Source organism: Littorina saxatilis, linkage group LG17, assembly GCF_037325665.1.
Source record: "Littorina saxatilis isolate snail1 linkage group LG17, US_GU_Lsax_2.0, whole genome shotgun sequence".
Taxonomy (NCBI): domain Eukaryota; kingdom Metazoa; phylum Mollusca; class Gastropoda; order Littorinimorpha; family Littorinidae; genus Littorina; species Littorina saxatilis.
Window position 1 is genome coordinate 30,657,256 of NC_090261.1, and position 16,861 is coordinate 30,674,116.

Sequence of the window (16,861 nt, forward strand, 5' to 3'; positions counted from 1 at the left end):
AATTTGGATCGTTTAATAATTTTTTTTTTTTTTTGGCAAAAAATAAAGCAGACTTTATTCAAAAGCAGTGTCACGTCGTTCCACTTTTTCAACAGCTCCCTTTGGCAAGACTACAAATCACGATGTTTTCTCTCTCTTCTTTCCACACTTGACAGTTGTCTCCCTCCTGCGGTTGTTGTCCCCCTTGGTCTGACCTATTTCTCCATCAGCAAGCCATACTTCTGTTCTTCCAACCACACTCTTGTCGGAAGCAAAGGGAAGAGAGAATGCTTTATGTCCTACAGGCTAAATAGTTCGCCTCTTAAGGACAAGATTATGGGTTATATAATTCGAGTTTTACTCCCTCACGGCTTTTGACGAGATACACAAGTGTATGCTTGTTTTGATGGTATCAGCCATTTGCACTTATGGCAGAATGACCAAGATCTTGTACGTGCCGTTGTGGTGACACGGGGGTGGGACATGGCTTCCGTCTCTGGGTCTGCACATATAGAGGACCCGTATATTTTTAATTTTCAGAGCTTGTTTTTAATCCAAATATAACATCGTTATATGTTTTTGGAATCAGAAAATGATGGAGAATAAGATGAACGTAAATTTGGATCGTTTAATAAATTTTAATTTTTTTTTTACAATTTTTAGATTTTTAATGACCAAAGTCATTAATTAATGTTTAAGCCACCAAGCTGAAATGCAATACCGAAGTCCGGGCTTCGTCGAAGATTACTTGACCAAACTTTCAACCAATTTGGTTGAAAAATGAGGGCGTGACAGTGCCGCCTCAACTTTCACGAAAAGCCGGATATGACGTCATCAAAGACATTTATCAAAAAAATGAAAAAAATATTCGGGGATATCATTCCCAGGAACTCTCATGTCAAATTTCATAAAGATCGGTCCAGTAGTTTAGTCTGAATCGCTCGATCTACACACACACACGCACAGACACAGACACAGACAGACACACACACACACATACACCACGACCCTCGTCTCGATTCCCCCCTCTATGTTAAAACATTTAGTCAAAACTTGACTAAATGTAAAAACAGGAGCGCTCTCATGTGATTGTTCAGTGACAGTGTAGACTGCACACAGTCACAACAGAAGCCTTTCTTGAGAGATTGTGTCCCAGGTGAGTCTAGAGTGCTTTCGAGTTTCATATTGCACAAGCGTTGATATATTGTTTATTTCTTTTACTGTACCGTGAAATATGAAGGTTATGCTTGAGAGACAGAAAGAGAGAGAGAGAGAGAGAGAGAGAGAGAGAGAGAGAGAGAGAGAGAGAGAGAGACAGAGAGAGACAGAGAGAATGTTGGGGAATGGGAAAAATGTCGGTGACCTCATTCTGCCTAAATATTGTGCTTGCCTGCCAGCAGACGAGTTCTGCACACTCTTGTTCATATGGTGCGCCAAATTGATATTACTATCGTTAACTGTTATATAGGGTTTTGAAACTATCGTTAACTGTTATACAGAGTTTTGAAACTATCGTTAACTGTTATGTAGAGTTTCGAAACTATCGTTATCTATATGTGACAGGGTGACCAGTCACCAATTATAGAGTAAAGTTTTGTTATTTTCCAGTCTAGTGTTTGTAGTTCATGTTGCCGATCGCTTTATGTTTTGTGTAATGTCATTTTCTGTCTTAAGTTAAATTTTGATATGCTCAGACACCTGGCGGTCGTAAACTCGCTCAGTCGGCTGTGTCCACTAGGGACCATAGTCTGTTTTTCTTTGACGTTAAGCCGCTCTCGCCGGGGTACCTCGTTATGCAATGTGCCGCCAGCGGCCTGTCTGGGTATCGCTGGACTGGGCGTTTCGTCAAGTAGGTGTGAATTCCTTTGTATTTGATACAGAGAAGCGTGTCAGCTGCGGTTGGAAGGTCGTAATCCCTTACCCCCCCTCCTTCTTCTTGTCTTTAACCAATGGAATGGCTTATTATCTTAGAATGTTGTGTTGCTAATAGTTACTGGTTGTATTGTGTCTTGCATGAATGGGTTGGGTGACTGTGCGTGTCATCCGTTACAGTTTCTGATTTTATTTGTTGTTTTCACAGTTGGGTGAACTTGTATTTGTCTTTTGTGTTTGATTAATAGATGTCATTTTCAGCTAATCCCGAGGCGTTATACCTGCGAGGACGCAGTTGGTATAGAGCTGGGGGGGATGTAGCCGTGTGGCAATTTCACGTACTGTTGTCCCTCACTTTTACTCCCTGTCTATTATCTTCCCCTGACCCAAGTTGTGTCTCCCGCTAGGATTGTTGTGTGTTGTAGCTAATTTTAGGTGTGTAGGGAGGCTGGTTTCTTATTGGTTGATTGTTTGAACGGGTGCGCGCGTGAGCCTCAGAATGATAGCGTGGGCTAGGACAGTACCCGGTGTGATTTCTAAGTGAGAGGACGTGTTTCAGTGTGCGTATCGGATCTGGATCTGGATCTGGATAATCCGTCTGGGTTGGTGGTTGGCGGGTGCGCCACAGAAGCCGACGACGACTATCAACGTGACGACGACTATCAACGTATCGGCTTGGATTTGTGCTGTTTAACTTTTGATTGAACGATTACTGTGTTAATGTAAGGAGTGTAGCTGAGCCATTATAACGTTTATTTTGGCGAAGGAGTGATTCGAGGATTGTCTAGAGAGACTGTGTGTGTGTGAAAAACGTTTTAGAGCTGGGTTTATATCAGCGAGGTGACTTTCGACCGGGATCGTAATTCGAGTTCCGACGAGTTGTGTGCGGCTGTATCTTGAGGACGGAACTGTAAGTAGATATTGTTTCTTTGGTATTATTGTATTTGCTATGTTTAATCAGTTCTATGATGTGTTCTGAGCGTATGATTGATGCTATGGCGTGTATGTATGCATGTATGTGTGTCAGCCATTTTGTTTCCCGCGACAGCTGAGTGTCTTTGTTCACGACGTAGCGTGCCTTGTGACGTCATAGCTAGAGTAACCTCCCCTTAGTAACTTAGTAATATGGACCTTGAAATTATCGGCCCTCGTCAAGCTTCAATGCGTGCAGACGTGACGTGTCCCCGGAGATCTATTGTGTTGTAAAGGATAATAGGTCCTGTCTCCCAACCGCTCTTTCTCCCCCCCCCCCCCCCTTCTGTTCACTTGATATAGTAGGTTTATTGTGGAATGTATGTATGGTTAGGATGCATTGGTACGAATTGTGCGTTTCTACTTGTTATATCATGTACTTATATTATGTTTTCTTTTCTGTTCATGTGTCATCAGACACTGCTTTCTGATGTGCTTTCTAGTGTACGTTAATTAAAAGTCACGTTATCGCAACCTCTGTCTTGGCGTCTCATTTATGCTTCCTGGCCTATTCCCCCCTTCCACTCCACCCTATCACATATATAACAGATAACGATAGTTTCGAAACTCTATATAACAGTTAACGATAGTTTCAAAACCCTTTATAACTGTTAACGATAGTAATATCAATTTGGCGCACCATATGTTCACACCATGCTGGGATTTCAATATTCCCCGTGAGACTCTAGCTCTGCGATGTCACAGTGTGTGTGTGTGTGTATGGTGTGTGTGTGTGTGTGTTTACGTGTGCGCACCTTTGTCTGTGAGTCTCTTTCGGTCTATGTGTACGTGTCTGATAAGTGCCCTTTTTATCAGCAGTAATACGACGCTTAACTTATATTTTTGTGACTTTATGCACAGATAATAAACGAGCTGTGCTTACACCTCCAGAGGAAAATCACATGCGAGAATTCCAGCACTAAGATCGAAAGGAAATTTCCCACCACAACCATGACAGCCATGTCGCTGTGCTTCATGTTCTCGGCCGTCTCTTTGGTATTGCTACACTCATCTTCAGCCAGTAGAGTTATCTTCATGCCTTTCCCCATTACCAGCCAGGCCTACATCCACGTGCAGATGGCACACGCCATGATGGACAGAGGTCACCAGGTCTGGCTGGTGGTACCGGACATCTTGGTGGACAAGAACGTTCTCAACACCACAGGAATCTCCGTCATCCAGTTCCACACCGGCTACAGCATCGAAGACGACATCGTTGTCGAGTTGTTCCTGAAGCCTCACCTCGCCGAGGAGAGCATGCCTTTTAGTGTTGTGTGTGAACGGTACCACGCTATCGCTCACGACATCCTCAGCAACGAAGAACTGTTTCAACAGATGAAAGCTGTGCACGCAGATCTCTTCGTGTTTGACGACAACGTGTCTATCGCCAAGATGTTCGTGGTTTTTCCTTACAGACTTGAGATTCCCTTCGCCTGCGTGGACTTCAGTTTCGAACCCTTTGGTCGCAGAACGGCTTTCTCCCCGGCAACGGTACCGGCTTTCAGATCAGAGCTGAACCAGCACATGACTCTGCCCGAGAGACTGAAGAACACGCTGCTGTTCTTGTTTCAGCTCATGTACAGGCCGTGGCATCAGGAAGATGTCGTTGCGCGCTACGCTCCAGATATGCCATACGTCTCTCTGGACAGGCTGGTAGCACGTGCCGAGTTGTGGCTGGTGCACTTAGACCCTGTGGTCTTCTACCCTTACCCTACATTGCCCAACGTCAAGTACATCGGCAGCATGGCCGCCGCGCCTCCAGATCCTCTGGAGTCCAGGTTCCAGTCCTTCATGGACAACGCTAAAGGCGGAGCTGTAGTGGTGACCTTTGGTTCCATGGTAAAGAACATGCCTCCGAACATCACTGACAAGCTGATGTCCGCTTTTTTGAAGCTGCGCCCTTTGAAGGTGGTGTTCCGTTTCGATGTGACGTCACCCGACCCTGAGCAGATTATGACGTCATCGTGGTTGCCTCAGAACTCACTTCTTGCTCACCGCAACTGCCGGGTGTTCGTGACTCACTGCGGGACAAGCGGGGTGTACCAGGGCGTGTACCACGGTGTACCTATGTTGGGTTTGCCCCTGTTCTTTGATCAGCAAGACAACGCGCACATCATGCAAGCGAAAGGATTCGGCACCACCAGGGACATACGGAAGGTACGTGAAAAGGCAGCATGTTGAAATATGACTGCAGGTTCAATCTCTGTCTGTGTCTCTGTCTGTTCTTTGTCTTTTTATATATGACTGTATTCCTGTCTTTCTCCAACTGTTGAGGCCTGTCTGCCAGCTTGCCTGTATGTTTATATATCTGTTTGTCTGTTTTTGTCAGTGTACGTTTCTGTCTGTCTGTCTGTCTCTCTGTCTGTCTCTCGGTCGGTCTGTCTGTCTCTCGGTCGGTCTGTCTGTCTCTTTCTCTCTCTCTCTCTCTCTCTCTCTCTCTCTCTCTCTCTCTCTCTCTCTGTTTGTCTGTCTCTCTCTGTCTCTCTCTCTGTCTCTCTCTCTCTCTCTGGCTGTCTGTCTGACTCTCTCTCTCTCTCTCTCTCTCTCTCTCTCTCTCTCTCTCTCTCTCTCTCTCTCTCTCTCTCTCGTTATGTGAGGTGGAACGGTTTTGCTGAATCCAATCTATTGAGTACGTGAGCGAGTTATGCCAGTTGACGTCTCTGTTGCCTGTCGGATATGTTTCCTGCAATTTCACACAGTCTTCGACATTTTCTCTTTACATTTTTGTTTTGATCTTAAATGCTAAAGATGCTACCACGACACAATACCTGAGAACAAACCTTTACTTTTGCTTTTAGATCAGTGACCAAGAACTTGCCGACACGATCAAACACCTGATAGAAGACCCACACTACAAGCAGAACATCACCAAGGCATCCACGCTCTTCCGGGAACTGCACGGCGTCCCCGTGACGTCAGCGGCCTACTGGCTTGATCACGTGATGAAGTATGGCGGCGACTACATGAGGTCTTCGGGACAGGAGATGCCTCTGTATCAGTTCCTGTTGCTGGATGTTCTTGGGATCATTGGTGGGACTATTGTTGTTCTCCTGATGGTGCTGGTCTGCTGCCTGAAATATCTCTGTGGAAGGTTCTGCAAAACGAAATTGAAAAGGGAGTAAAGGCAGGGCTCCCCACGGACGCCACTCCTGGTGCGTCCCGGGACCCCCACTTTCACTTTTTAGAGGGTCCATGGATGCCCACTGCAGAATTTTGCAGTCTGAGAATTGTATCTACGGTACGCACGATAAAAGAATTCAGTGCGTCCCTGGACCCGCTCTTTTAAAGTCTAGCGCGTCCCGGGACCCTCTCCATAAATGTTTAGTACGTGTTTTCGGCTTCTAGTGCGTATAGGACGCATGGACGCGCGCTTTGGGGAGCCCTGAAAGCTTGCAAACTGCTAAGTGCCGTTTGAGTAGAATTGTTTAAATATCATCTTATAATATTCTTCCAAAGCAAAAGCGAGGCTTTTTTTTTTAAATCCACAAAGAGGTTGCTCGCCATTTGTGTATAACTGCTATTTTCTCTCTAAAGAAGTACAGTACTCCTCAGATAAGGTGACCCCCCTTGGGACCAAAAAAATCGTGATCTTATCCGAGGGACACGTTAACTGATCCTCGGATAAGATCAATTTCAGTAGAAAAAAAATTGATCTTATCCGAGGAGATCAGAGTTTAGTTTGAGGCCCCATAAAAGACTTCCCGCCAATTGAAAGTCAATGACGTAATAATGGGCAGATCCAGAGAGAGACACACACTGACATACATACTGACACTGACACAGAGACCATCAGCTGCATTAGAGAGAGAGAGAGAGAGAGAGAGAGAGAGAGAGAGAGAGAGAGAGAGAGAGAGGTAGAGAGAGAGGAGGTGAGGTAAGACAGACAGACATAGAAAGAGAGGAGAGACACAGACAAACTGATCATGACAGAGATAAAGAGAGGAGACGGAGAGAGAGACATAGAGTTAAAAAGAGGGAGATCGAGAGAGAGAGAGAGAGAGAGAGAGAGAGAGAGAGAGAGAGAGAGAGAGAGAGAGAGAGAGAGAGAGAGTAGGGGGGAAATTGAAAGGAAGAGAGAGAGAGAGAGAGAGAGAGAGAGAGAGAGAGAGAGAGAGAGAGACATGATAGAAGAGAGAAAGATGGCCAGAGGGGCAAAGATAGAGAGAAAGAGAGAGAGGAGAGGGGTCGGAGACAGAGAGTGACAGACAGACAGACAGACAGAAACAGAGACCATGAGAGAAGAGAGAAAGGGGGAACGAAAGAGAGAGACTGACTGACTATTAGGGTTAACGTCCTCTTAGACCAACTGGTCTATATTGGGACAGGTATTGGTAATACGTTGAAGATATGGTGTGATACTTTGATTCGAACAAGCCCGCTGTGGCTGTCTTCTTTGACACATCAGCATTGGGTTTGTCTCGTCAAAGTATCGAAATACGATCATGATAATCGGAGACGAGAGATGATGCATGCGTGTCTTCGTGTTTTCCAAGCCCTGAGACTTTCGCTGTGAACGTGGGATCTTTTTCGTGCGCATGTGTGCACACGGGGGTGTTCGGACACCGAAGAGAGTCTGCACAAAGTTGACTCCGAGAAATAAATCTCTCGCCGAACGTGGGGATCGAACCCACGCTGATAGCGACCAACTGGCTACAAAGCCAGCGCACTACCAACTGAGCTACGTCCCCGCCCCAAAGAGAGAGAGAGAGAGAGAGAGAGAGAGAGAGAGAGAGAGAGAGCTTCCAAATATCTCAAATCTTCAACAATGTCTTTTATTTTGGCCTAAAATTGGCACTACTCAGCAGCACACGGAAACCGGCAGGAAAACAAGCAGACGTGACATGATGAACTGGCAATTTGATTGGTTCAACGACTTTTTTGGCGGGAACTATTTTCCAAGTTTTATTTGCGAAAGATTTCCTCATCCTTCTCTTTGGGGTAAAATAATCGGGCCAAATAATCTGATTTGTGCGTCACTTCTCTTTTGACGTCATATGGAGAAAAAAACCTGTCAAGGCCGCAAAATTGGGAGATTTTTTTCCGTTTCAGTTTCGCTTGATCTTAAACGGTGGTCTTCTGCATTTAGAGACCAGAACGGAGGTCACCTAAAAAGTGGTGTTCCCGTATCCGAGGTCACGCTAAGCGATGTTTTCTTAGTCATACAAAGAAGGCTTTAGGTCGGGACCAACACCCTGATTGATGTTATCAGAGGTGTGACCTTAAACGGTAGTGACGTTAACCGGGGGGTACTGTAATCTGATGACGTTTACATTTGTGCGTCACTTCTCTTTTGACGTCATATGGAGAAAAAACCTGTCAAGGCCGCAAAATTGGGAGATGTTTTTCCTTTCAGTTTCGCTTGATCTTAAACGGTGGTCTTCTGCATTTAGAGACCAGGGGCCAGTTTCATAAGATAGCAGTGAACCGACTGACAGTCGATCGACTGCCCAGTCGATGGACTGTGGTTGATCGCCGGGTCACCGAAAAGCGCGTTTCATGAGCGAATTGGTTTGTCTCCATCATTTTGTGATTTGCGTGATGCAGCGCTTTTTGGCACCCAGGGGGTCCCGCATCTCCGGCTTCGGCCATGGACGTTGATCAGGGGTCCCTCCCTTAGACCAATTGCCTTCCTGGGCTGTTGAGCTTGGTCTGCCCGTGGTTTTATTTCGGAGTTTTCCTTCTCCTAGACTGGTTACCTACCATGGTTGTCGAGTCCAGTCTGCCCGTTTGGAGGTTGCTGAGATGACCGCTTGTGTCCTTGGGCCTCTGTGCCGTCACACCGGTACTATCCAGCACATCTCCGTCTTTACCAGAGCCCCGTTAGCCAGCAACCAACCCGTCCGCCATGGGAGAACCCTACCGGTATACTTCTCACAATGAAAAACACCCCCACGTTTTAGGGACAGTGAAATTTCAGTGATTTTCTTCCGACGGCATAGCTTGGTTCTGTTTCTGAAGCTAAACGGGCAGGAGCTACGAGCGGAAGACACACCTACATACCTAGGAGTCACCCTGGACCGACGACTCACCTGGAAGAACCAACTCCAGAAGAACCAGACCAGAGCAAAGATCAGACTGGCTCTGATGAAGAAACTGTCTGGCACGCAGTGGGGCGCCGACCAGAGTGTGCTGAAGAAGTTCTACGTGGGGAGGATCCGCCCGGTCCTCGAATATGGAATGGCTGCAAGTTCTACAGCTGCTAAATCCAACACAGACAAGCTGTCCAGAGTGCAGAACCAGGCCATGAGGATGATGACTGGGGCTATGAGAAGCACTCCTATCTCTGCCATGGAAACAATCACAGGCCTGCAGTCCATTGAAGACAGAAGAGACACCAAGGTACTGACGCAAGCCGCAAAATTTAAAAGACTCCAGGACCATCCGATGCACGAGCGCATGAATCAGCCAACAAAGGGGAGACTCAAAAGATCAAGCTTCGTACAACACAGCAGGATCCTTGAAAGGAGAGACCCCGAGCTGCTGGACCACATACCAAGGCCCATCCCATCAGTCATGTCGGTCCCCTCCTGGAAACGAGACCAGCTCCCAACTATCTGTCAAGAAGTACCAGGAGTTGCAGGCAGAGACTCTCAATCTGAGCCAGAGAGGAAGATGCTGACGCTGGAGCACATAAACACCAAGTACCCAAAAGAAAAATGGACTCATGTGTACACAGATGGGTCTGCAGCTGAAGCTACTCGAGACGGGGGAGGCGGGGTGTACATCAGATACAATGATGGAGAGGCACACATCACCTTAGCCACCGGAAAATACTCCACAAACTTTAAAGCAGAGACTGAAGCCATCAGAAAAGCAGCAGAAGAGATTAAAGCCAATCTGCCACGAACCAAATCAAAAGTGGTCATCTTCACAGACGCTCTCTCTGTTCTAAGTGCGCTGCACAACCCCCGTAAAAAAGACCTAAACGAGCTGGCAGCAGTCCTGGTGAGTCTCACAGCTGAGACAGAAGTGACGTTGCAGTGGGTACCAGCACATTGCGGGATCCATGGAAACGAACAAGCTGACAGGCTGGCAAACAAAGGAAGTCAGCTGGAACAAGAGGACAGACAGGTCTCCTATTCAGAGGAGAAGACTGTCATTAAAGCCCTATCCAAAAAAAAATGGAAGCAGCAACACCCAAACTTCAACCAGTCTGACTGCTATTACCAACTGAGCAAACGGGACCAGGTCATTCTGTTCAGGCTGAGAACAGGGCACAACCGACTAAATGCCCACATGTACAGCAAATTCAGAATTGGCGAGTCCGAGATGTGCTCCTGCAATGCAGACATCATGAATGCTGAGCACCTGCTGCAGAACTGCCGACTCCACGACGCTCCCAGGCAGGCATCGTGGCCGGAACCAGTACCACTGAGGGTCAAGCTCTTCGGCGGCCTGGAGGACCTACAGAGGACAGCTGCTTTCGTGCGGGCGATTGGCATCTCCATCTAGTGAACGACGAAGAAGAAGAATGAGCGAATCACCGTCACCCGCGGACAACCGCAGTCGACCGACTGTACAGTAATCCGAATGGCCAAGTCGAGGGCTAAATTTAGCAACATTACCACTTCCGTTTGCTCATTCGCACGTGGAAATGACCGATTTCGAAGAAAAAACAAGTCTCGGCCCGCTCAAAATAACAATGACCGAGACTTTCAGTAATTCCTTCGCGTGACGTCGAACCCTCTTACGCCATAATGTGACGTCTTCAAGACATAACCCTGACTTGTCTCCTGGATTACTGCGTCATGATAGATACATTTCGAAGAACAATCACAAGGTTTGGCTCACAATCCAAACAAGTGTGAGCATTCTGCCATTGACTGTGCGGATAATTACATTTATTTTCGGTTTACCGCAGTAAGCCGAACACAGTGTTGGGGGGAGAGCATCACCGTGTTTGGCCAACTTCCGGTGAGACGACCCGCAGTCGGCCGACTGAAATTTTGTTCGTGAAACCCGATAACGTCGGATTACTGTGGTTCTCTCGGACAACTGCAGTTGGTCGACTGTGTTTCTGGCTTATGAAACTGACTGGCCCCAGAACGGGGGTCACCTAAAAAGAGGTGTTCCCGTATCCGAGGTCACGCTAAGCGAGGTTTTCTGAATACAAAGAAGGCTTTAGGTCGGGACCAACACCCTGATTGATGTTATCAGAGGTGTGACCTTAAACGGTAGTGACGTTAACCGGGGAGTACTGTATGCCTTGAATGTGAATAGTTTTTACAAACTGAGTAGGCCGAGTTATTAGTACAGGGTGACCTCGTCTCGTGTGACCCACTGGGTTCAAGCGACACGAAACAACAATGAACAAACAAATTCACAAATCTGAACAAACTGCGTAAATAATTCAGCTAGAAAAGCCCACCATGCAAAAGAGAACCTGCTTGTTTAATAAGTCTCGAAGTACAAAGATGTTGTCCTCTTATGTAAAAACAAAACCACAAACAAAAACCTAAAAACGAAACCGCTCTTTAGTAATGTACAGTACATGATCCTTCGCACGACAAGATGAAGAACAATATCTACGTACGTATTATAGGAGTGTATTTCTATTCGTCCTTTACTGTATTTCAAGTAGTTGACTTTATTTTGTACAATAAATATTGTGCAATGTTTTGCACTGCACTTTTCTCAGCCTTCTTACCTTGATATCGTTGGAGACAAGAAACGTTTCTGTCCAATTTGACACAAGGCTTCCATAACCAAGTAAATCCGTGCATAGAGCTCATCTTCAGCAGGATGCAAATGCAATTTAGTCGAAAATTCGTTCATTTGAATCATTTGTGTCACATAATTCAGTTTAAACAATTCTCTATCACCGTCTTTATTCATACGTGCTTTGTTTTCCTTTTCCAACAAATCCATTCATGCGCATAATCAAATAATAAATTGGCATTGTTCTGTCCCATTTTTCTTTGAATTCCATCTTCTGTCCTTAATGACTGCCACATCAATAATAGTGTTTCTACACCGGGTTTAGCAAACAGGGAAACACAATTCCAGTGACTCACTTCAAGATAGTATTCATTATCCACATAATTGTCTTGTTTAAATCATGTTTACAACGTTGATTTCATACAGCAGGTTGCTAGAACGGACTGACAATCTCAGATTGAATTACCCGACACTAAATACCCAAGAACACGCTATTGCATTTGTGTTAAGGCCAAAAAGAAAAATATGTCTGTTTCCGGTAACCCGACCGACCCTATTTTCAAGCGCCGACCCTAAAGGTTTTTTCGCTTTTCGCGCACACACACACACACACACACACACACACACACACACACACACACACACACACACACACACACACACACACACACACACACACAAAACAAACAAAAAACAAACAAATATGAAGTCAAGTATACTTTATTTAGTTTCAATAAATATAGGTCAAAAACATCTGCTAAATAATTTTAAGGTAAACTAAGGAAGCGTTTAAAAAATAAAAAATAAAACACGTAAAAAGACCGGTAACAAAACGTAAGAAAAAGGTAAAAACATTTTAAAAAAATAAAAACGACCGACCGACCCTATTTTTTTTGGCGATGTTACCGGAAACAGACATATTTTTCTTTTTGGCCAAAGATAAAGTACACATATAAAACAGAATTTAAAGAAAATGACTTTTCTGATCTTAACATTAATAAATACAGACTCGTCAAAAACTCTTTATTTGCTTCTCAGACGAAATAAAGGTTCATTTCTAAATGCACTTGTTTTACAAGAAAGACACAAACTTTTCTGAAGACTATTTCAGCATAGCAGGAAACATGTTTCTGTCATCTCTCCTCATTTTAACGGCTAGTCAATTGATAAATACGGATACATTCCAGAATGATTCCAGAAAAAATAAACAAGGATAAGTCTGTATTGTTCACACTTCACATATATTGAGGGGAGTGGATTTTAAGCATTGTACCTTTGCTGCCAACTCAAAGAAGAATGATCGTAACAATGTTTAAAGATAATAGAACTCCTCGGATAAGGTGACCCCCGTTGGGACCCAAAAAAATCGTGATCTTATCCGAGGGACACGTTAACCGATCCTCGGATAAGATCAATTTCAGTAGAAAAAATTGATCTTATCCGAGGAGATCAGAGTTTAGTTTGAGGCCCCATAAAAGACTTCCCGCCAATTGAAAGTCAATGACGTGATAATGGGCAGATCCAGAGAGAGACACACACTGACATACATACTGACACTGACACAGGGACCATCGGCTGCATTTGAGAGAGAGAGAGCGAGAGAGAGAGAGAGAGAGAGAGCGAGAGAGAGAGAGAGAGAGAGAGAGCGAGAGAGAGAGAGAGAGAGAGAGAGAGAGAGAGAGAGAGAGAGAGGGGGGAGGTGAGGTAAGACAGACAGACATAGAAAGAGAGGAGAGACACAGACAAACTGATCATGACAGACAGAGATAAAGAGAGGAGACGGAGAGAGAGACAGAGTTAACAAGTCGCGTAAGGCGAAATTACTACATTTAGTCAAGCTGTGGAACTCACAGAATAAAACTGAACGCACTGCATTTTTTTCCCGCAGTGGGGCACTGCGGTTATGAAATTAAAGGCCCCTCCTGTTTTTGGAACCGCAGGAGCTTTCTAGTTTGCTGTTAGGTAGATTTTTGGTTCCTCTTTCCTGTCATGCTCTCTTTTTCTTCATGAATTCTTTTCTTTTTTCTGCCTTCTTGCTCATTCACCTGTATTTTTTCCAAAAATCTCTTCTCTTGCCGCTTGTCTCGCGATTCATGTATAGTTTAATCTGTTAGTGTTCTGATGTAAGTCCAGCAGTAGATAGGTTAAGCCTATTTTAACATACTGGAAACTGGTAATCTTCCAGTAGGTATTAATTTAGTTTTACTAAAGCCTGCTGGGACACAAGTAATGGGTTAGTGCATTTGTAAACAGGAATCGCTTGACAAGTGGCCCCCTTCATCCCCCCCTTCCTCGTCCTGATATGGCTCTGCGTAGTCGGCTGGACGTTAAGCAACAAATAAACAAACAAACTGCATTTTTTCAGTGACAATGGCCGTAGTCCGCCGCTAGTGCATAACGGAGTGAAACTGACGAGCCTGTTCAGCGCGGTAGTGGTTTCGCTGTGCTGCATAGCATGCTTTTCTGTACCTCTCTTCGTTTTAACTTTCTGAGCGTGTTTTTAATCCAAACATATCATATATATATATGTTTTTGGAATCAGGAACCGACAAGGAATAAGATGAAATTGTTTTTAAATCGATTTCAGAAATTTAATTTTGATCATAATTTTTATATTTTTAATTTTCAGAGCTTGTTTTTAATCCAACTATAACATCTTTATATGTTTTTGGAATCAGGAAATGATGTAGAATAAAATGAACGTAAATTTGGATCGTTTTATATAAAAAAAAGAATTTATTACAATTTTCAGATTTTAATGACCAAAGTCATTAATTAATTTTTAAGCCACCAAGCTGAAATGCAATACCAAAGTCCGGCCTTCGTCGAAGATTGCTTTACAAAAATGTCAATCAATTTTATTAAAAAATGAGGGTGTGACAGTGCCGCCTCAACTTTTACAAAAAACCGGATATGACGTCATCAAAAGTATTTATCGAAAAAAAGAAAAAACTGTCTGGGGATATCATTCCCAGGAACTCTCATGTCAAATTTCATAAAGATCGGTCAAGTAGTTTGGTCTGAATCGCTCTACACACACACACAGACACACACACACACACACACACACACACACACACACACACACACACACACACACACACACACACACACACAGACACACATATATACATACACCACGACCCTCGTCTCGATTCCCCCTCTATGTTAAAACATTTAGTCAAAACTTGACTAAATGTAAAGAGAGAGAGAGGGAGGGAGAGAGAGAGAGAAAGAGAGAGAGAGAGAGAGAGAGAGAGAGAGAGAGATTGGAGGCTGAGAGAGAGAAAGAGACATGATAGAAGAGAGAGAGATGGCCAGACTGGGGGCAAAGATAGAGAGAAAGAGAGAGAGGAGAGGGGTCGGAGACTGAGAGTGAGAGACAGACAGACAGACAGACAGAAACAGAGACCATGAGAGAAGAGAGAGAGGGGGGGAACGAAAGAGAGAGAGAAAGAGAGAGAGAGAGCTTCCAAATAATCTCAAATCTTGAACAATGTCTTTTATTTTGGCCTAAAATTGGCACTACTCAAATATCGCTTATGACATGCATTACAACATGAGGTCAATTCTAGCCTTATGCCTCTGCAGAAGGGGAGCGGGCACACTGCAGTTGCATCTGTCATCATCCACGGGTCTCACTCTGTCAAAGTGGTTTCCGTTGGCAATTTCAATCAATCAATCAATGAGGCTTATATCGCGCATATTCCGTGGGTACAGTTCTAGGCGCTCTGCAGTGATGCCGTGTGAGATGAAATTTTATACGGCCAGTAATTGCAGCCATTTCGGCGCATATTTACCTTTCACGGCCTATTATTCCAAGTCACACGGGTATAGGTAGACAATTATTAACTGTGCCTAAGCAATTTTTGCCAGGAAAGACCCTTTTGTCAATCGTGGGATCTTTAACGTGCACACCCAATGTAGTGTACACGGGGGGGAGTTCGGACACCGAAGAGAGTCTGCACACAAATTTGACTCTGAAATAAATTTCTGCCGAACCTGGGATCGAACTCACGCTGACAGCGGCCAACTGAATACAAATCCAGCGCGCTACCAACTGAGCTATATCCCCGCCCCATGTGTTGGTCAATTTGATTGGTTCAGCGACTTTTTTGGCGGGAACTATTTTCCAAGTTTTATTTGCGAAAGATTTCCTCATCCTTCTCTTTGGGGTAAAATAATCGGGCCAAATAATCTGATGACGTTTACATTTGTGCGTCACTTCTCTTTTGACGTCATTATGGAGAAAAAAACTCTGTCAAGGCCACAGGAGCTTGTATCCAACCACCGGTCGATAATTATTTACTCCTTATTCCATTTATTTACTCCTTATTCATACAGTCTACTATTTACTACTTATTTATTTACTAATAAATAGTAGTAGTAAGGGTAAGCATGCAGCAGTAAATAATAAGCATGCAGGAGTAAATAATTATCGACCGGTGGTTGGATACAAGCTCCTGTGGTCAAGGCCGCAAAATTGGGAGATTTTTTTCCGTTTCAGTTTCGCTTGATCTTAAGCGGTGGTCTTCTGCATTTAGAGACCAGAACGGGGGTCACCTAAAAAGAGGTGTTCCCATATCCGAGGTCACGGTAAGCGAGGTTTTCTTAGTCATACAAAGAAGGCTTTATGTCGGGACCAACACCCTGATTGATGTTATCAGAGGTGTGACCTTAAACGGTAGTGACGTTAACCGGGGAGTACTGTACAAGCAAAAACTCATGATCTCAGAAGATGATACAGTGGGACTGGAAATGGTGTAAATGACTGAAACTAAACGTTCCTCCTCTTAACATCCCAACACACAACCCCTACCCCCCTTTTGCAACCCTATTTTGCTCCGTTTCATCTCATTTTGCTTTTTGCACAATTTGGTTTATTTTGTGTAGTTATTCAAATTGAGAGGATATTGTTGTGTTGTAGCCGACTGATTGTTTGAGGATATTTTATTATAACCTGACTGTTCTAAATTGCTTATTTATCACCGGTGATAGTTCTGTTTTCAGCACACACTTGTAAGCTGCACAAGTTGCTCTTATTGTCAATACAATGAATGTGGGTTTCATGTACATGTAACATGATACAAAAACAAATTTGTTTCAACCAATTAAATGATGTATCAGTGTTTATGTGTGTGTATGTGTGCGCGCGAGCCCGTGTATGCGTGTCAGTGTGTGTGTGTGGTTGTGTGTCAGTGTGTGTGTGTGTGCGGGTGGGTGTGGGTGTATTTTGTTTGTGTGATCCTGCGCGTATGCTCGTGTGTGTGTGAGGGTGGGTGTGTTTGTGCGTGTGTGTGTTTGTATGTTGGTGTGTGTGTGTGTGTGTGTGTGTGTGTGAGTCTGTGCCTGTGTCTGTGTGTCTGTCTGAGTGTCTGTC

At 44.5% G+C, this 16,861-nt stretch overlaps 1 protein-coding gene across 2 annotated transcripts; it reads left to right on the forward strand.

Moving 5' to 3' along the window:
* The first annotated feature begins 1,079 nt into the window (after positions 1-1,079).
* LOC138952753 (UDP-glucuronosyltransferase 2B10-like) lies at positions 1,080-6,359 on the forward strand. 2 transcript variants are annotated; one of them, XM_070324473.1, is made up of 4 exons: positions 1,080-1,135; positions 2,411-2,761; positions 3,685-4,980; positions 5,622-6,359. In XM_070324473.1, the coding sequence occupies exons 3-4, from the start codon at positions 3,775-3,777 to the stop codon at positions 5,943-5,945; spliced, it is 1,530 nt and encodes a 509-aa protein (XP_070180574.1). In that variant the 5' UTR covers positions 1,080-1,135; positions 2,411-2,761; positions 3,685-3,774; the 3' UTR covers positions 5,946-6,359. The 2 variants fall into 2 exon arrangements, with proteins under 2 accessions (XP_070180574.1, XP_070180575.1); XM_070324474.1 differs by lacking the exon at positions 2,411-2,761 and having other exon boundaries at positions 1,089-1,135.
* Positions 6,360-16,861: the final 10,502 nt, after the last annotated feature.